The 21,155-nt window shown below is 33.4% G+C and overlaps 3 protein-coding genes across 5 annotated transcripts; 1 reads left to right on the top strand and 2 right to left on the bottom strand.

Moving 5' to 3' along the window:
• The first annotated feature begins 189 nt into the window (after positions 1-189).
• LOC105318954 (serine-rich adhesin for platelets) lies at positions 190-6,080 on the top strand. 3 transcript variants are annotated; one of them, XM_066079364.1, is made up of 15 exons: positions 190-344; positions 853-905; positions 1,113-1,186; positions 1,669-1,836; positions 2,083-2,150; positions 2,308-2,459; positions 2,925-3,007; positions 3,177-3,276; positions 3,373-3,860; positions 3,964-4,564; positions 4,601-4,749; positions 4,869-5,129; positions 5,383-5,455; positions 5,562-5,634; positions 5,879-6,080. In XM_066079364.1, the coding sequence occupies exons 1-15, from the start codon at positions 259-261 to the stop codon at positions 6,078-6,080; spliced, it is 2,631 nt and encodes an 876-aa protein (XP_065935436.1). In that variant the 5' UTR covers positions 190-258. The 3 variants fall into 3 exon arrangements, with proteins under 3 accessions (XP_065935436.1, XP_034337485.2, XP_019919163.3); XM_034481594.2 differs by having other exon boundaries at positions 3,964-4,749; XM_020063604.3 differs by having other exon boundaries at positions 2,314-2,459; positions 3,964-4,749.
• LOC105318953 (F-box/WD repeat-containing protein 8) lies at positions 5,932-10,956 on the bottom strand. The gene is made up of 11 exons (XM_011416285.4): positions 10,356-10,956; positions 9,742-9,846; positions 9,471-9,635; positions 9,256-9,344; positions 8,664-8,836; positions 8,219-8,418; positions 7,496-7,693; positions 7,132-7,259; positions 6,823-6,996; positions 6,585-6,692; positions 5,932-6,441 (listed from the first exon to the last, which is right to left on the bottom strand). Exons 1-11 carry the CDS (start codon positions 10,824-10,826, stop codon positions 6,300-6,302), a joined length of 1,953 nt encoding a protein of 650 aa, XP_011414587.3. The 5' UTR covers positions 10,827-10,956; the 3' UTR covers positions 5,932-6,299.
• Positions 10,957-11,427: 471 nt separating this feature from the next.
• Positions 11,428-21,152, bottom strand: LOC105318951 (all-trans-retinol 13,14-reductase). Its single transcript, XM_011416283.4, has 12 exons — positions 20,947-21,152; positions 17,533-17,715; positions 17,210-17,319; positions 16,883-17,020; positions 16,410-16,614; positions 15,835-16,029; positions 15,431-15,550; positions 15,126-15,246; positions 14,699-14,829; positions 13,536-13,702; positions 13,094-13,253; positions 11,428-12,807 (listed from the first exon to the last, which is right to left on the bottom strand). The coding sequence occupies exons 1-12, from the start codon at positions 21,146-21,148 to the stop codon at positions 12,677-12,679; spliced, it is 1,863 nt and encodes a 620-aa protein (XP_011414585.3). The 5' UTR covers positions 21,149-21,152; the 3' UTR covers positions 11,428-12,676.
• Positions 21,153-21,155: the final 3 nt, after the last annotated feature.

Raw genomic sequence — 21,155 nt, forward strand, 5'->3', positions numbered from 1 at the left:
CGGCGTCTCACATACATCCGTTAAAAATGTCACTGATGCTAAAAGGTTACATGTATCATACGATTATAAAACAGAATGCTAATATTTTGTAGATACAAAATAAGAAGTAATTATATGATAAGTTTCTGATGAAAATAATGGATGAAAAATTATCTTTACGGAATATCACTTTCTCCTGGCGGGTTTTGAATTTTTTTATTTCATAGTAAATATGGCGGGAAAAACGAAGTAGTGAAAAATCATACATAGAATAGTAGAATGGATTCAGGGAGTGATAATACGTCTGTGGTCAGTGGAACAACAATGCACAGTGGAAATAGTTCTCCTGATTTATCATTTAACATGTGAGATACAAACAATAATTGATTAAACAACTGTAGCTTTGGTTCCTTCTGAAGTTCTCTATGATATTTTGGTGGTATTACACATTTTTCATGTTTGGATTTCTTTTCCCCTGTCATTTCGGACTTATACAGTACATTGTCACTCGTCCCTCCAAAAAGGAAATTAAATAAACACTTTTTTAACAATTGGGTGCAAACATGTATGCCCTTTTAATTTTGGAATTCCATTTCCCTCACATCACATCTTTTGAGTTGAAAGCAGTGTAACGGATAGAAAACCCGTGGGTTCCGACGATGTAATTTAATCCACTTTAATATCGACAGGTGTCCTATACCACCATAAGTCATTTGGAATCTATAAATGCACTCCTATTAGTGATATTTGTTGATTGTACATTAATTGGCTTTTCTGAAAATTATAAATCAGTATTGATGTATATATGCAAACTTTCATCTTCATGATAACCCTTTGGCTAACTTCTTTTTTTTCTTCTTTTTTTAAATCTAGTTTAAAAGGATTAGATGGTAGGAGCTTCCAGAATGCAATCTGTGCCAGTGACAGTATGTAAAATGAACTATATTAATGTCAGAGTTTAAATAAATGCAATATTTATAACATGTATATACTACCGGTAGTCTAGTACTGGTATCTATATTTGACATCTCAATGAAAAAGTCAAAGTATTTTATTTCTTTAATAACGTACATTGAAAAAAGAGGAAAGTGTTTTTTGTAGAATTTTATTTATCCAATATTTTTTTCTTGCAGATGCAAGCTCCCCAGTTATTCCCATTACAAGGTCAAGATTTCAGAATGTAATAGAGGAACCTGTATATTGTAGTGTAGGTATCACGTTGTCATTCACATGTATGTGTATTTCTGCTCACTGTGATCAGTTGATTTGTGCCTTAAAGTATAAAGGGTCATGCAGATATATTACCAGGTAGTATAAATCACTATCACAAAAATTTATAGTAAATGTGAAGTTTTTATGTTTTTTATTTCAGCAGAAATGTTTACTGTTAATAAAATCAAGACTATGGTTGCTCTAATTTAAAAGCCAAAGTTCTGTTACTTGCTTTCCCAGACAATTAAACACATAGTTACATTGAACACACTCATGATGTACCCATGCTTTCAGCAAAAGCAGTTTCATCCCTTCCTATATAATGAAAACTTCTACAAATATAAAAAATTATAGTTATAACAAATTGGACGATGCTCCCTGGTGCTTTGCTAAGACCATGTTTCACAGTACTGCAATTGGATTTATTGACTTATATTTAGCCTTTTAATCACTTCTTCTTTACATCCATTTCAACAGCCTTTAAAAAAGCAAAAGCAGTCAGAAGATGACATGGACTCTGATATTGAATCCCACTTCTCCCAGTCTGTCCTGACAAATTACAAACAGAAGGCTTATACCCTCACTCAAACTCACGAAATTCATGCAGATGTTTGTGAAAAGCAACCAAAAGACACCACCAATGAGGTTATATTTGAGCTTAGTATTGTAGTGTAAACATGGATTAGCAATACATTTATATGGTTGTTTTCAAATTCAAAGAACTTTCAGTGATTTTAAAAATAATTTCATTGTATTTGATATGTGTTAGTTTGATATTTCATACTACATGCATTAGCAATTCAAAAAAAAAAAAATTGCAATATGGGGTTTTACCAGTTTAAGTTATGAATTTCAGCTACATGCTAAAAGTAAAACTATGATCTTTTTAAGGTGGACTCGCAAGACTCAGATGCAACAAGACTCAGTTCTCAAGAGACCACTCAAACTGAAGACAGAGGGTATTATTCAAACTTTGATTCTCAGTGCTATTTGTGTGCACTAAATAAACAAAATACATGTCTGATGAAAATGTTATGGTTAATCTGAAATTTACTCATGGATTTCAAATGCAAAGAGAGAAAACTGTGATACATGCAACATCCTTCTTTTTTTGAGATATAGAGAGCAAACTAAGAAAAAACAAAAAGAAAAGGGAATACTAAAGCAGACAGGAGAAAGGCTTATGGAGACACAAGATGTCAACAATTCTCAGATTGGCGGTTCACAAGTTTTGTTCCCAGACTCCCAGAGTTCCATTCAGAGTTTTGGTAGGTAGGAATATGTTGTTGCTAGGGAAAACAAACTGTCTTTCCAAAGGTTTTTATTTTTCCAAAAATAATTGTAACTAGATTTTCTATCTGCATTGTTTATGTTAAAGTCTTTGCTTGCTCTTTGGTTGTACCATCTAATTAGAGAAATAAGTACATGTACTTGTACCTGAGTAACGTACTTTATCCTTTTTATCCAGATGTTCATTAATGAAATATTTACAATATAAGGTGTTTTCCCCTCTATCTTACAGGGTCCGTACCTTGCGAATTATGTTTTTACAACATATTTTTCTCTATAGTTTATTTTGCTGTACTATTTAATAGTTGCTAAATTTCTTCAGCAGGGTTTTATTACATAATACACTCGGGTGATTGTTGAGGCCTTTAGGCCTATCGTTTCTTCCCACCTCTGTATTGTCACATATACGTATTGGTACTTACAATAAAATGTCAATCATGCAGATAAACAAATAATGATGAGCTCCCAAACATCAAGTGGGATGTCAACAGCATCCAGTAACCTCAAGGATCTGGAAAGCACTCTGGTGAGATTCTTTTTATTTTATTAAATTTACATCGAAATGTTGCAACTCGATCACTCTACTAAAATTGTCATATTTAGATTAATTTTTTTAAAGCTAGCTGCTTGCAGATTTGAAAAAAATGCCTACCATCCAGTTTTATGGTGAATATCTATGACATTATATTTTGTAGAGTAAAGAGGAAATGGTAACTGCCTTTGGAAAGATCAGAAAAATTCATGCCCAGATTGATAAGAACATTAAAAATAGAGACATTTCTAAAAATCAGAAAGGTGAAAGTACTAGTGCTGAAATACAGTACATGTGTATATAATTGGTATGTAAATTGAGAGATTTATCAACAATTCTTTTGATACGCGTATTTACAGAGTGTTTTGAGAAAAAGTTAGCTGTTGTCCACCAGTCTTTGAAGAACATCAGTGAAAGAATGAGCAATGAAAAAGTGAGGATATCATTTGATGTGAAACACTCAGTGAAAACGGCGGCAGCCAGAGACAGACTGCGGGAGCAGATGAAGGATCTGACTCAGAGGCAGGCTGCCCTGAAAGATTTGTTGATGAAACAAGCCGAGTTGACTAGGTGCCTGAAACAAGGTACAGGCAACACAGCACAGAGCCAAGTTCAGAGAAATCAGCCTAGTGAAAAATCAAACGCATTTGAAAACAAAGTGAATGAGTGGATGAATAAAAATCCTGTATCAGTGATGCCAGCCTCTCAAAATAATTCTCTCTTTGCACCTGCATTGAAAATTCCAAGCCAAGTGAGCTTGGAGAAAATGAATGAGTTCTCTAAAGGTCAGAAACAAGCCCAGACAACACCAGTGGTAGCTGGAGTACAAAGAACTGGAAATACACAGGTGAGCTATATATACATGTAGGTCCTCGAGATTGACAACAGAAGTACTGATCTATTGATATAAAAGACACATTTTTAAAACATTCTGAACATTATTTTTGCAGACACTGCATTCTGGGACAGGACTGCTTGCAATACCAATGAACATATCTAAACAAGCAGAAAACATTCCAACGCATGCAATCCATCAACCCAAAACTACAGCATCAGATACGAGAAGCAATCAAACGATAATTTATGTGTATTCCCAAAACTCAAACACAGTCAATACAGAAAAGGTGTTAGCACAAGTTCAAACACAATCAAGAAATCCTGCCCCTGTTTTGTCTCCACCGGCTACAAAAAAGAATCCTCAAACAAAAGCACCAACAACGCAATCATCTCAAAACTTTAAGAGGCCATCAGAAATCATGAAATCACCACCTCTCTTTAATCCAAATTCCTTCCTACAAAAGACTCTGAAATCTCCTCCAGTGCAGTCGACAGTGAAACCATCATTCAAATCCCCTCCTATTTCTCTTCCAAGATCAGCAGCAGAGGAGAAAAATATATCCCCGAGCACAGTGTGTTCCAGTGATGTCTTTCCTGTGTCCTGTAAAGAACTGGGAAGGAGGATACAGGAGCGGATTGCTAGTCAGAGAGAGGCTGAATCCCAGCAACTATTACTAGGTCAAAGGTCATATACATGTACTGATACATCGCAAGGTCAAAGGTCATATACATGTACCGATACATCGCAAGGTCAAGTGTCATATTTATCACAAAGAGGGGGTGATCAAATATCATTTTCTCAAGGGAATGAATCTAATGGTTGGAAAAAACAAGGAACTCCTGTAAAAATCATTTCTCTCACAGAGCAATGTAGTACAAAGGCTGCTGCAGAAAATATGGTAAGAATATGTAAATAATCTGGCAATTTGGTGTATTTTAATAATCAATGTGCTTTATGTGACATTTTTTCAATCAAATCATATTTTCAGAGTGGAAAAACATTTTTATTTATTTTAAGGATATTGGATGTGAACAATTACAATATGAGAAGTATGGTGGTCTGAAGTTCCCTCCCTTGAAATCTCTCGTAGATTTACATGTCCTGTATCCAGCAGAAAATGTTTTAGCAGCTCTGTACATGGGGAAAGTTTTCACAGCATCTTTGACCATGATGGGCAATATTGAGGGTAAAGGGGGAGAGGTCTTTAACACACCTATGAAATGGCTCAGTGCGGTAAAGGGAGGGGAGGTGGTAAAAAAGGCACAAGCTTACAGAGAGGCAAGTTAAACCATGTAATACTGGAACATGTGACTTGATCCAGTTTTGTTCAGCCAAACAACACTGTTTTTCCAGCACTTTTGGTCAATATTCATCATTTTTATTAAAAATAATTTAAGTAAAATATGATATGTGGTACCTACATAATCTCTTTGGCTTTAATACATCAGCAAGACAATTCCTTATATACTGGTATTATTTATTATTAAATGTTTAGTGAATGTAAATATAGTCTTATTCTTGTGTTTTGTAGATAAAGTATGATGGCCATTCACTGAAAAGTTATGTAGATGGTGAACAACAAACCTCAATTGAAAAAATCAATGGTATGTGTATAATTGATCCTATACATACATGAAAGATGTGATTATCGCAATATTAAAGACAGATGAACATTTTCTAGCCTAACCTTTTGATTCCTTTATTACTCAGTGCTAAAACAAAGAAGTGTCCAGGAAAAACAAGAGACAAAAGACCATCCTGAACACAGAAATGAGACTTCCAAGTAAGTACCATTGTTCATTATTTGAAAATTGTGATCTTTCTACTTAAAATGCAGTTCAGACTTCCAGAACAGTCCTCTTTAGATCCAGTTCTTTTTTGGGGGGGGGGGGGGGGGTTTCCTGGGAAGGGGATTGGGAAGACTAAATATTTGTAGCCAAATCCTCTTTGGAATGTAGACAAACTATGAAACATTGTATCCTTACTCCTCTGTTAAGATTTTAAATATTTAGTATTCTCTTTCACAGACCAATGGATGATGAGGACAAGGAAATGGCAGATCTACTTTTTCAATGCAAAGTTCAGTTGTTGGATAAAACAGACTTGGTTCCTATGGATGATCTTCCAGAGAATTTCTGGAGCAGTGATTTCAGGGATGTGCATCTATCTTATTCTTTCTGGAATCAGTTAAATGACTGGAAAACCCTTGCAGAACCATTGACATTATAAAAGGCTGTATCAAACAAAAACAAATCTCTTTACTGTTAAATTACATTTTATTTTTCTTTTGTATATCACAGTTTGAATGAAAAAAAATATGAAAGACACTGGTATTAATAAAAACTTTAAAAGATTTTCTATAAATCCTAACCCTGAGAATTATTTATGTGAACAAAGAAACAGTGTTTATAACTGTTTCTGACTTGGATGTATACAGCGAAATTATGTTCAGATTTTGTCGTATGGATTCACTAGGGCCATGTTATAGTTGGAAGCACTGGGTTCATCAAAAGTGGACAGGCAGATATCTGGTACTCCTTGAGTCAGCTGGTCCTTGGAGAAATCATAGACCTGTATTTCTCCTCGAAACCTAACAAATAAATAATGCCAAAAAATTATAGACATGCCTGATCTACATAAGCTCATTTGCTTATTAAATATGATACATACGCTTACAGCACTTTGGGTATGGAGGATAAATAAATGTATGGATGATAAATAAATAATGATTACCTCCTGTATGTGCTGTTTTCAAACTCATCAAGAACTGGAAATTTAGTACAAGGAACATTTCCAAAAACAAGTTTTTCTTCTGAAAATCTGCAGTGTCTAACTGGATGTCTGAAAGATGAATCAACATGAGAAGATCATAAATATTTTAATATTTTCCATCTTTAATTCCATATTTTTTTTTGCATAAATTTAAAGAGACAGTGGAATGTAAAGTTTAAAACAACAAATGTTTTTGTACCTGTTGTGAATTTCCCATAGTTTTCGAGTCATGCGCAGGTCCCACACAAAAACGAATCCATCGTAGCCTCCAGAGATGACCTTCCAGTCATCCATCTGTACAGTGGTGATCTGGTACATGTGGCCGGTGAAGGAGGCCACTGGGTTACTGGTCCTGGTGTCATAAACTCGCACCCTGAAAATCATCAACATCAATCAGTACCCACAACAGACTCTGAGGGAAGGAAATGTCCCTAATAAATCTGTAATTGTAGTCATTTTTTCTTAGTTTTAAAAAAGTTTTCATGATTATTTGGTCTGTAGCACATACCTTCTATCTACACTGCCAGTCACAAAGTTATTGATGGGACTAGATCTTAAATTCATGCAGGAAATTTCTCTTGTGTGGCCATACAAATCTTGTAGCTCCTTGTTCGACTGTATATCATATAATTTGACCTAAAAGGTAACAGAAATCATTTTGCTCACTCTTCACAATATGTTTTAAATAAAAGATTTTAACAATTTAACAGCTGAAATTTCCTATCCCACCACATTATCCACTCACACCCATTTATTATTGCACAAGATTGTGAACACCTACATGTGATACTCTTTTGTTTTGTTCATTATTGGTTAAATTTTATTATAATGAGAATACTGTGTGGAAATTAAAGCAAAAAGGGACCACAAACCTTGTGTTGCAGAGCAACAGCCAATGTTTTGCTTTCTTCTGACACATCAATGGCAGAGATGTGCATGTCTAGAATATTGTGAATCTCTGTACACTGTTGAGTTAGGTTCTCTGTATTATACAGACAGACTTTAAACCAGGTAGATACAGCCACTTTTGGAGAGGAGATCACTGGCTCAAACAACTCTATATGCTGGATCTGTAAAATGCAAGACATCTTCTTTATTTTATTTGTTTGGACAAAAATTTAAGATGTTACAAAAAACTTTACGAAATCAGAAAATCTTAAGATCTATATAATTTTGTTCTGATTTTTCAAGTCAAACAAAATGTGTGGGTAATAAATGCGCAGTTGCATGATTTACAACTCCTAAGTTTTCATTTTTATAACAATTTGCATGGGGGAGATTTTACGCGGTTTTAACTCTAAAGCATAAGTAGTGTAAATTTTCCCCACACTTAAATAACCATTTTTACAGTATGCTGATCCCAGATGAAATAAAGTATTGAATGCATAAATGATTGAAATTTATTGTGACTAACTTACTGCCAGTATTTTTATAAATCTAAGTACCACAGTAAACTACAAATAATAATATCCATTTCATGTGTAATTCTACATTATCCCATTACCGGTACATCTAGTGAATCATACTTTTTAAATGAAGAACTCCTTTACTGTTATAATTCTTTTATTCTTACTACTGGTACACTTTATTCTTACCCACTGTTGGACATCTACTTGTTGCGTTTGGAATGAACCAGATTTTTGCTGGTGTGCATGAAGAAATGGCCCAGCTGTTGAAATCACAGAGTCCGATAGATCTGATAGCTGGAGGTGAGAGATCTTGTTTGAATGACCATCAACAAACGTGTAACATGGAAGTGTCTGACTCCCCTGTAACTGCCAAATGTCTAAATTTCCTAGAAAGAATTCAGTTCTTTCACTTAATTATTTTTTTTTAACCATAGTCATATCTGGTTGAAAATTCAATTGTCACAATATCATGATCATGCACTAACTCCTGAAAACCCGTCTGAGAAAAAATGAATTCCTGACTCAGACTTCATGTAACTACATGTATCATTACTTTCAATATTCTGTATAGCATTTTTAATTAACATTCATGTAAATTTTGAAATGTGAAAGTGTACTAAAGTTTATTAACCTTGTTCAAATGCAGCAGCAACTTGTTTCGAAGATGTTGAAACCATGGTAACATAATTAGTGATAGTGCCTTCTTCTGCTTCTTCATTGATGATGAGTGAAGTATTGGAAGGCTGAAGCACAAACTCTTCTTCATTCTCTATGTCCCAAACTTTAACATCACCTTTGGTATACCTATAACAATTATGAATTTCTATAAACTAGTTAAGTAGTTTTTCAATACTTCAACATCAGAATTTAAAAAGTACAGGGCTGCTTTCTACAAAAGGACTTAAAACTTACCAAAAAAAATTTAAAACTCTTATTATATATTTATAATTCATTATTTATAAGCTACTAAAAGTTTAAACTTTTTACCAATAAAACATACCTATTTTATTAAAATAGTTAAAAGTAAATGATTTTATATAAATTTGACACATTGAGGATTATTCCATGTTGCTGAAAAGATCAAAGACTTTGCCATAGAAATTTCTGTTGTAAAACGCAGTCGGAAATACCAAACGACCATGTAAGAAGTTCATGTTGTGTTGCTGAGTTTTCAATTTGTTTCCCTTCATTTAAATATTCCCCCAAAATGGGGTTATTTTTACCCTGCAGCAACAAAGTTGCTGAAAGAATGCACAGAGCATAAAATCCCGCCAGGCATATGCTGCAGTTGTTTTACTTCTCCTTTTCTCTCCTGTAATAAAAGAAAAATAATCAGTTTTATTATCATCCAACTATCATCCACCAAAAAATCAATGTACCATAGGTACGGCTGTACGAGTATCAATTTCAAATTCAATGATCTACATCTTCAGTTTACCTTCCAGTTAGACAGTACAAGCTTTTTGTGACTGACGCTTTGTCGGACTATCTCTTTCCAGTCAATCCTTTCAACAGCAAGAGTATCTTCCTCACATCCTAGTTCATGGCAAATCTTGCACCAGAGAAGTTCATCCTCAGCCAGGCTTTTCCAACTTTTACTGACCTAATATAACCATAAATTTCAATTTTGTAATATACTGACAATAACTCTTTCACTGTACATATTCATATAAGTTTTAATTAATAAGAATCAGAAAGATCTCAAATACCTGAGCACATCTGCATAGGTCTAGCATACTCAGATGCTGGAATATCTTCACAGCAACTTCTCTGGGGACTGAGATGTCAAAGAATGGAATTTCGTTGATTTCATCCTAAAATATATAAAATTGCATAATGCTAGTAACTCCCACGTGGCAATTACTCCAAGATAGTATTAAAACTCATTAATTCTCACTCCACATTCTGTTTAAGTTCAGGTAAATGATAAAATATGTCTAGAAAAGGGAAACAATAGCTATCATTGATTAAACTGATAAATGTATGTATGTATTTATAAAAGTATTAGAGAAATAATGCTGTACAGCGTAGGAGAAACAAGCCATCAATTATATATATACATTACATGTAGGTAGCTGCAGGTCTGAAAAAATTTGGATTCGCAATTGTTTGTGTGCTGTAAATTGCAGGTTTTTTACTTTGGGAGGCACTGTAGAACCCAGGTCGTCAATCCAAATTTTTTCATACTGGGAGTGGGAGCTACAGACCTGCAGCTTTAGTAACCTTAGTACAGTATATGGGCATCTTCACATGTTCACAACAAAAATGTGATTATAGACCAACTGAGTACTTTATATGAGACATTAAAAACCTAATATCTTACCAAATCTGAAATAAATTTGTCTAGAATCCTTTCTCTGGCAAATCCATCACTCTGATTCACTCTGTCAGAGAAGATGTCTTTGAGTTTCACTTTCTTGACAGTATTATTCTTAGGCTGCTGCTCTCTGTGTCTTTTTAGTTTGCCTTTTACAACAGGAATTATATCCAAGTCTTCCTGATCCTGCAGATTCTTTTTGTCAAATTTCAAAAGATTGCACACAATGTCAAATGGGTAATAAGCAACCTCTGGCTTGTTGTTGGAGTTGTCTGGCATAGAGCTTGAGGAAATGATATTTTCATTGAATTTTATGTTGACACTGTTTGGTGACACTGTCACGTTTTGGTTTTTTGAGGTTGTTTGGATGTTGCTTCCACCACCATCATCACCATCTTCTCTTTCAACATTTTGTTTCTTGTTTAGCTCTTCTCTCCACTTCTGTCTGAACACTTCTAAGTCACCAATATTTGCCATTTCTATTCAAATAAACAAAAAACGCCTTGTAACAATAGTTCTAGCATTAAAAATCTTTAAATACTATATAATAAACGAATGAGCAACGAAGTCTTGTTGTGATTGTTCTCAATTCCCGGTATATCAAACCCGATGTAAATAAATACATTTTTAAAAAGGGGGGGGGGGGGGTGTCACTCAATGTTCAAGAACCTTTGAAAAGGTTGAACCACCTGTTTATTCATTTTTCTTATTTTCTAATTCAAGATTTTATTATATAATAAAAATGATAAAATGTTTCACACATCTGCTCACATTTTATAAACCCACCTATCCCCCCCCCCCCCAAAAAAAAAGGCTATGAGCCTTATTGAAAAAAAAAATGTTAGCTTTGTATCTTGCTTATAAATCATCGACTGACACTCATATTTTTGTTGATCATTGTAAACAATAAAACTAGAAAAATAATTTGACCAAAATCGTGATGATGCATGCATGCTACCCAGCCTTCACTTGTTTAAAGGGATATGGTCCAAATTTTGGTGGCTTGTAGGGTTTATAACCTTTTAAGTCTGAATCATTTAATTCCTATTTTCCTCAAAGACAACAAATTTTGTACAAGTGCTGATCTAAATTTTATTGAAATAACATTAATTGGGATAACAAAAAAATTAAAACATTTGGTATAAAAATATATGAAGTACGTAATATATTAAACAATCATATATAACTCATGAGAGGTAGAGATGTTTGTACATGCGTCTGTGTCCATCTTCCGCAGACAAATAATTATAAGATGTAATCAAACCTTACATAGCACACTGATACAACATATTCTCAAAATGAGCAAAAAACAGAATTTTACAGTCTGATTTTAATGAAATGATATGACATACCAAATATATACAGAAGTGCACATGCAGTCACATGTATTGTGGCTTTATTGATATTCACTGACATAATTTTTGAGGGTTTTGTAGTTTAGAGAATAGATCATTTTATGAACAATTACTGTAAATCTCCTTTTATTCAAATTTTTTGCAAGGTTTGCGAGAGCCTTGTCGTCATGAATTTTTCTCGCTGCAAACCACTCCTTGTGGTATCATGTTTATAACAAAACGAGTCTGGATAAGGCTTGGTCGTGAACATTAGTCATCACGAATCAGTGACGGAAGTAAATCGCAAATTAAAGTTGCACGTGCAAATAAAAGTTGGTTTGCAGTACTCTATCAAAACAAATACTTGTCATGTCAATTTGATGAACAACTGATTTTTTTGACTGCATGAAACCATTGAACTCAAAGAATAATGATGTAACACTTTTAGTTATTCTTGGTCTGAGTTAACCATTCATCTCACCAGTAAATGTACATACATACATTGTATAATACAAATATTCTTAACATTATATAATGAATTCATAGTAAAAGTAAAAACATCTTAAAAAATCACATTTTTTTAATGAAAGATTTAATATTGTACTAAAAAGAATATCAAAATCATTATATAGAAAAGATTTACAACTGCCAGTAAAATAGTGAAAAACAGTTTAAAAAATAAAATTTATAAAAAATGAAAATAGAACCTTAGACAAATTGTTGTTTAAATAATTTCAATGAAAAAATCATTTTGACACAAGCATCAAGTAATAGAATACAATAAATAGCAACAATATAAATGAGAAAAAAAAATCACAGTGCAACATACAATTTTTAAACTTGTGCTACTTAATGCCTAGTGCACATACATGTATATATTTGGCATAATCAGGATACAATAAAATGTCTGACAAAAATGGTGAAGTTTGTCTGCTTAATTCTTCATGTCAACCAATGTATGTAACCGTGGATCCCTTTAATAATTAAATATATTTAAGATGATTTTTTAAGTTCCTTTTTAAGGGCTTGGAGATCATTGTACAAGTTGCGATGCAGAAGTTCAGAGGCACACAGCAAACCCCCAAAGAGAGCCCCAGTCAAACCTGCCGACATGATGTCCTGACCTGTAACAAAAATTCATGAAAAATATTACCATGGTAAGTAAAACGATAATTAACTTATTCCAAAACTTTTGTAATTTTAAAATGATATTAACTTAATAATCATCAATAGAAGGTAATTTTTTGAAAAGTAACTATATGTAATATTCCTTTCATGTATGCTTTTGTGTTGGCTAATACACTATTAGTTGGTTTCTGTAAATTTGCAAATACATGTACTTTACATGGAAATAATAACTTCTTAATAGTGATTACAAATAACACTGAACTTAAAGCTTTATTTTTTTACCTGTGAGATAAAGCCCTGGAATGTCCGTCTTTGCTCGTAGCTGTATGGCGGGTTCCGGCAGAAACCTCTGCATGTTGTGATCCAGGCCATACATCTCTCCATGTTGGAATCCAAGGTAATATTTGTTACTGAGGGGGGTCCCCACATCAAAGTACTCTACCTGAAGGTCACAAACATAATGGGAATTTTATGAAAGCTCAAGTTTAAATTAAAAATAGATAGAAATTGCTTTAACAAATATTTTGAGATCTCTAAAAAAAAAAATACCAGTACCAGCTTTTATTTAAAAAGTACCGAAAGTATACCCATGAAAACAATTATCGGTATATGAAAATTAGAAATTAAAATGCGTTATTTCTTACTTGGCATAATCAACCTCCCTTCAGAAACATGTTTTTAAATGGTCTCATGAATGATGATAGTATTAACATTGATCCCCTACCTTTCCTTCAATGTTTGGGTAGAGCTTGATGCAGTGCTGCAGCATCTTCTTGCCAATGATGGTTTTCAGGTCCTCGTAATCCTCGCCCCGGTGCTTGACCCTGCCCTCCTCCCACTGCTGGAACCAGGAATACTTGGACAGGGTGATCAGCAGACAAGTTGATTTATCTGTAATCAGTGCATGTATATTACATTCAATGCTCTATAACTACTTTACATGTTATATAATTTCTACAATGATAAAATCCATATCATATCTCTGGGAAAATAGCAGAGGAGGAGTTATAAAAATGAAAATTTCTTTGAGGGGTTATTTTACAATATTAACATCTACCAAGTATTATTTCCTCTATTTCTTACAGAGACTTATAGTTAATTCATAGCTCTATAGAAACAGCCAGACTGAAATCTATACGCCCGTTAATCAATTGGTTGAAATCTACAGCGTCTGAAACTGACAGAACTAAAATTGACACGCCCTTTTTATCGATTGGTCATCCTACATGTACAGCGACCTAAGAAGAATCACGGACTGCACGAAATAATCATGATGATGTCAGACTCAAAGTCTTACAGGAGACGATTTGGCTGTTTCTTTTAGCTAACGTACTGATGTACATTAACGGTAATTTAGTGAATTTTAATTACTTTTTATAATTTATTTTTTTTTAATTAGTTAAAAGAAAGATGTAAATATATATAATAAAATGCGTTCTTTAATAATTCATGCGGGTTATGAAGGTAGCGATCATTGCAGAAAAATTTTCATAACCCGCTAACGCGGATTATTATTTTTTTTTTTGCAATGTTGCCACCTTCATATCCCGATTGAATCGCCAAAGAAATCATTTTATTGTTTAAAAGAATGCATGAGAAGAAATTAAATGTTACTACCAGTACTATTAGTTTTGCTTGAAACTGGTTAAATCAATATATTTTAACACTGACTTTCTGGTTTTCACCCTTGGATTATGTTTCATTTGTCAGTTATCAGTTTCCTAAAATAACAGTTCACTGTTATCTTATACCCTTAAGACCCTGATTTTTTTTTACTGTATATTATTAAAGCTGTACCTATCACAAAAAATATTTCACTGATAAAGTATATCACCAGCTTTTTATGAAGCTATACATGTACAGATGATGCACACAGTAATAACATACCTGGGTTTCTGTCATGCCAGGTGGGATCTTTGGCCGATGGGAAGGAGACAAACATCATGGGGACCTCAGCATCTCGCACCTTGTCCAGCGGCATACCTATGTAGTCCTGAAATGCCTGCTCCAAATCCGGTCTGACAAAATCAAGAAAAATTACCAACTGTCAATAGATACCATATACAGGGTAATTTTTGTCCTGTGTAATTTTTGCCCTTCTACTCTTGCAAACAGTTTCGCCCCATCTTGAATTTGCCCGACATAGATGTGTTTTAAGAGAGATAGTTTGAGACATCGTAAATCGCCCAGTCTTAAATTCGCCCGTTGACAATGAGGTTGAAAGAGGTGAAATAAAATGGGGACGAATATTGCCCTGTATACAGTAATATTGATACCGGTAGGTTTCCACCATTTCTAATGTAAACTAATGTACCTGGTGAAGCTCCAGCAGTTATGGGCTTGAATTCCTAGTTCCTCTTTGGTTCCATTCAGTCCAATAAAGACTGTCATATAAGACAGGCTTTCTCCCAGCTTGTTAATCAGAGGGTACAAACCTGAATAAGTATGCCACATTATTACATTACAAAGATTATACCATGTGAACAGGAAGACTGTACATCTAACCATGTTTCCCTAAAAACAAGTTTTTCTTTTCTCTAGGTCATTATGGATGTCATGAACCTTATTGCCAATTCACATTCATGGCACATTCAATGATGGTGTCTGCACAGTACTTACTGGATTTTGTGGCCACCTCTTTGGGCAGCATACGGAGGAAAGTATTGGAAACTCCTGCATCTGTCACAATGTTCTCAGCATAAATTTCTACCTGGCTGTCACCTTTCTGAACTTTCACACCTACAGTAAACACATTTCATTGTTCACAATAAGAAACACATATTTTCTATTTCAAATAACACAGAATCTCAATACAGTTAAACTCTGAGATACAGGGAACATGCTAATAACAAATTTATGCTTACAGCCATGTCAGAGTAAAATTATTGGATATAACGACTCATTATTACCAGTACATTTTTATAACAAATCAAAATTGCTTGCCCTTAGCATTTGCTAAAACCATGTTTTAATGTAAATTTCAAGTACATGTACAGATACAATACTTTTTTACCAACACCTACCCACAGCTCTGCCTGAATTCATGATGACCTCCGACACAGGGGCATTCACTAGGACCTTTCCTCCCAATTCTTCAATGACCTGTACCATCTGGAAAGGAACTTCACTGGGTCCACCCCTGATGTAGTAAGCCCCAGAAAAGTAGTGCCTCATCACAATGGTGTGGAGTCCAAATGGACACCTTGAAGGTACCACACCTTAAAAAAAGAGTGAAATTTATGAATAAAATCGAAGAAATATTTTCAAAACAATTACAAATCATTACTATAGGCTCTGTTGTAAAAAAAATAAATAAAAAAAACAATGAAGCAATCTAATTAAAATTAGACGTTCTTAATCCGCTACCGCTTCTCAAACAAGAAGTGGTAGCGGATTCAGAACGTCTTATTTTAATTAGATTTAGCAATGAAGGAAACTGTATCAAACCGTACAAATTCCTATGGCCTATGAAAAATTAAATAAAACATTTTTTCATAAAATGGTGAATTTCATGAACCTGGACACAAATCTACAGACCGCAACATTATTAAATGCCCTAGAATTTAAAAAAAAGTTTTCATCCCCTAATGTACTCTACCATAATCTCCAAAGATATAAGAAAGTGTCCCTTTCAGCTCCTCATCCTCTGTAAGTCCTTCCAGAACCTTCTTCAGTGTGATCCTCCCAAACTTGGCATAAGACTTGAAGACAATGTTGAACAGTCCAGTAGATATTAACAGTCTGGCTAACCATTTTGGCAAAAGCTTCAGCACAAAGTAACCCTCAAAGAAGTTTCTAGATTCCTAAAAAATGTGTCAAAAATCAGTCACTGCAGCAAATACCGTATGTGTGTATTAGGGATTCACTGTAAAGTTATAACTTCATATCATACAAAAATGACCAAAAAAATCAACAATACAAAAAATATACCAGATAGTACAATCCATATGCATGCATTGTATAAATTATCATATGTGATCTATTAAATCAGAGGAAAGCTACTAGTTTTAAAATAGCAATAGTGAATGGTTCGTTCAAATTGATTTCATTTTCCATTGAAGAAGCACCAACCCTCAAAAGTTTGAAAAAGCTTTCAATGGCATCCTTTTCTTTTGGAAAGCATCTTATGAGATTCTCTTTCAGTTTCTTCTCATCAGACAAAAAGGGGTATTTCCTCACTTTCTCTTGATGGGGATCTCCCATTGCAACCTTGATATACAAAATTATGATAGGTTTATAACTGTTAGCTCTTGGAGTAAAATACAATTACATATAAAAAAACCTTTCAATACTTTATTGTTAAACTGATGACTTGTTACAATGACTTTGTTAATTGTGATATAGTGAACTGTGGTTTATATGACTTGGACACCGACAGCAAGTGAATGTGATGCTTACAATATCATATGCTTCGTCCATCCTGGGGTACTCCACACGCCCACCTGTCACCTGATCCATCAACACTCGATCATCATCATGTGGTTCCATTTTCCCAATGTAATGGACACCTAGGTATTGATTAGATGTATTATTACTCTTTTACATTTTATTTAACTACTGGTAAACCATAATAATGGCAACTTGTAAAAAATTAGTAAAAAATATTTTCCCCAAAATTAGAGTTTCCCGTACCTTGAAATATATTACGTTAAATATAATTGACTTCAATACTTTTATAGTACATTTACCTGTATTGAGTGTTTAATATATGGTATCAGTACCTGTATCAAATTCGAACCCTTTATCATGAAAGGTGTGGCAACATCCTCCAGCCTGGTCATGTTGCTCTAGCACCAGCACTTTTTTGCCGGCACGAGCAAGCAGAACCCCCACACTCAGACCTCCAATGCCACTCCCAATGATCACTGTGTCCAGGTTCTCTGGGACTTTATCTGCCTTGAATCCTAAAGGAAAATTTACAGAGGAAAACTTACCTTTATACATATTCTGAGGGACAAAAAAATAACTTCTTTTTTTTTTTAAGAGCAACTTGTTTCTTGTTTCTAGCTAATTTGTGGGACCCCCCCCCCCAACTGATTATTTTACAAATTGATCTAAATGTTATAAAACATGCAGAATAATATTCTTTAAAATAAATGATTTTACTCATGATATATGTATATATGAGTAATATATTAATTTAATATTTGTCTTTACAAATCATGTACGTTGAATATTAATAAGTCGATTTAGGTCTGGACCATATATAAAATAAATGAGATGTTTGTGAAACACTAAATTATGCCGCCATTCATTGGAAGCCTTTGCTAAGAAAATTAACAGAAATTATCTGAAAATAATTGGAATTTGTCTAAGTCCAAAGGGGTATAACTTGGTTGGTACGTGATCAAATCTTCTGGGAAGTCTTTGGGCTTCAAAGGGTTTGATCATGTGACCAACCAATTTCATTTCCCAGTGAACTTTTTAAATTGCTGTTTATTTCTTAATAACTCTGACAAAAACTGCTAGATTGTACCCAAAATTGAACTTGACCTTGATATTATAATGATAAATCTGTATTAATACCAAATTTCATTCCAAGATATGCATTTAACACTTATAAAAAATCCAATTGAAGATATAGCCAGTGCAATGCTGTGTACCAGCCAGGTGATAATTATAATCAAGCTATAAACCAAAGATTCACTTTCTATATTTACAGTGTATGAATTGGATTAAATATTTTGAATATTATAAAAACAGCCGATTGTGTCTCCTGTGATTAACAAATGTTAAAAAAGATCACACTACCATGTAAAATATGAATCTCTTCTAAAAACAATTTGGATGAAATAATTTTCTGTGATTTTCATGTTTTTTTATTCAATTTGTCTAGGTAATATAAACAAATTCTTTTGCAATTGTGCATACATTATATGTATGAACAAATATCACTGTTTATTTCATCATACTATGCATGACCTAGCTCTATACAAATAAATCTGCAATTTAAATAAGCCCCCATACAAAAATGCAATATCATTTTTTGTTCTGTCCAGTCAAGCTGAACAATCTGATGAAATCTGTAAGTACTGTTTATGTGAACTTCCCATTATTCTCATAAACCCATCAAAAACATTTCTATGGTGAAGGCATCACCCAATACTCATTGGAATTTCATATGGTTTCCCCTATATCATGTAAATACTCTTCTAAGGTTTTAATAAATAAGAACTAATGGATAAAAGCATGCAAGAACATATTCAGAATTGTTACAGACTATATGACATCACGCAATACTCATTGGAATTTCATATTGTTTCCACTATGTTGTATATATACTCTTTTGGGATTTTAATAAAAAATAATTATTTATGAATAAAAGGAATGCATTTAGAATTGTTCCATACTATTTGACAGATCAACATGCATGTGTTCATTTTATCAAGATTTATAATATTATTCTTCATCATCAGTAATCTATCACAATTTGTCTATTCCAAAGTAAATCGCATCACTCAATGTTGATGTCTTAGAAAAACAACCCTTAATCAAACATTACATTGGATACATATAATGCTTTCTAGCCTGGTTTCTTGACATTAAAAACAAACACAGATCTCCATCTTCTTTTTCAAAATTCTTCTTGTCATGGATAAAGTCAAAACAGAATTAAACAGGAGTAGATAAACATCAAATATTACCGGTATATGCATGACCTGGTTTCTTGGCAGTTAAATTTGACATTTTTAAAATAAAAAAATCAACAACCAAAGCTATGAATTTATTCCTCAAAAATGGATTTTTGACGGGTTTTAGAATAAATTATTAAAAAGTGTTAATTCAATATACATGTATATGTGAATGTAATGAATTTAAAATATAATATTTTTATTCCAAATGTATATGGAATCCTCTTTTCATTAAAAGTTAGAATTTAAATACCGTAACAAGGAAAAGTTAATATTCTTCAGGTATCCAAAGGATCCCACTGAAATTATTATCATAATTCTTATTGATTTTTAGAACCACACCCTTGGCACTTTATGAATGTATGCCTAGCAGAAAAGAGCTAACGTTGTGTGTGATAATGGACACAATTTTGCAAAGACTCGGACTCCTTCACAGTAATTGCAGTACAAACTGCTGGGAAAATAACAATTTCATGAAATACAAATAAAGCTTATTGTTTAATGTACATTGTTTAATGTAGTCATTCATCAATGTCTACCTATTTTTAAATCTCGCCAAAATTTATCAATTTGACCAACAAGAGAGCATTACTGCAATTACATGTACTATGATTTATAGGGATTTATTGTAATCAATATGTGATTCATTGATAATCTTTCAATAAGAACTTGCTGCCTATATCTTGGTAAATAATTATTTTAAACAATGTACATTCCATTTCATTTCATAATTTTTAAGCCAATCTGTAATTAAATCCATGCTCTCTTGATTCAATGTTATAATAGCTAGAATATGGGAAATGGTCACAAATCTATATATTAATTTGGTGTGGAGCAGATGCATCAGTATCGTGCATGAGTATGTTTATAGAATTTTTAGATATGTTTAGAGTCTGGTTTACAGTTAAAGTCTCAAGAGATTGTTCTACAATTACTATTCATTTTGAATAGGTTGGTATCAATCTTCAAAATGGAATATAATAGCCTGTTTGGGATTATATTCCAAATGGGATATTTTTAAGTACAAAAAATAGACATATTTCATTTTGTAATTTTTTATATAAATCCGTATAAATTCATATCATTTGCAACAATTTTTGGTGAGGAAGTTTTTCTTGCATTGTATACGGTAGTTTGACAGATTGATCCCCAAGAAGTTTTGGATTTACTGAGGGATCAACCTCTGTGACAGTGGGGTTACAAAAAAACAACAACTTGTTTGTAACACACATTCACGATTTCATCTAAGCTAATCTAATGCAAATTTGACTTTGGCCAAATATTAAATTTCTATTTATCGCCCATCAAATCAATATCTAATTTGGGTTATTATATACCAAACAGGGGGTTTCCAAACAGGCTATCCAACTGCATGGTCCCAACAAATTCCATGTGTTCATTGTTCGATCAAATCTTCATACGATTAAATTCTTTGAAGATGAATCTACGAATTAACATTTGATGACACCTAACTCAATATTCCATGTAGGTATACATGCTTACTTTGTTTGAGAACCCGGTCTCTTTCTTTCTGGTCACTGACAAGATGCCCCACTGGTCGTACATGTTTGGGACAGAATGGGTTTTTTGCCGGTTTCGGTCCAGAAAATAACACAGATAAGGCAAGAATAAAAACAGTCAATAGAACTGTAACGCCTAATAGGTAAGGATTCTCAACAAGATACTGTAAAACACTGGATATCATCTTGAAC

This window comes from Magallana gigas, chromosome 3 (genome assembly GCF_963853765.1).
Source record: "Magallana gigas chromosome 3, xbMagGiga1.1, whole genome shotgun sequence".
NCBI classification, from domain to species: Eukaryota; Metazoa; Mollusca; class Bivalvia; order Ostreida; family Ostreidae; genus Magallana; species Magallana gigas.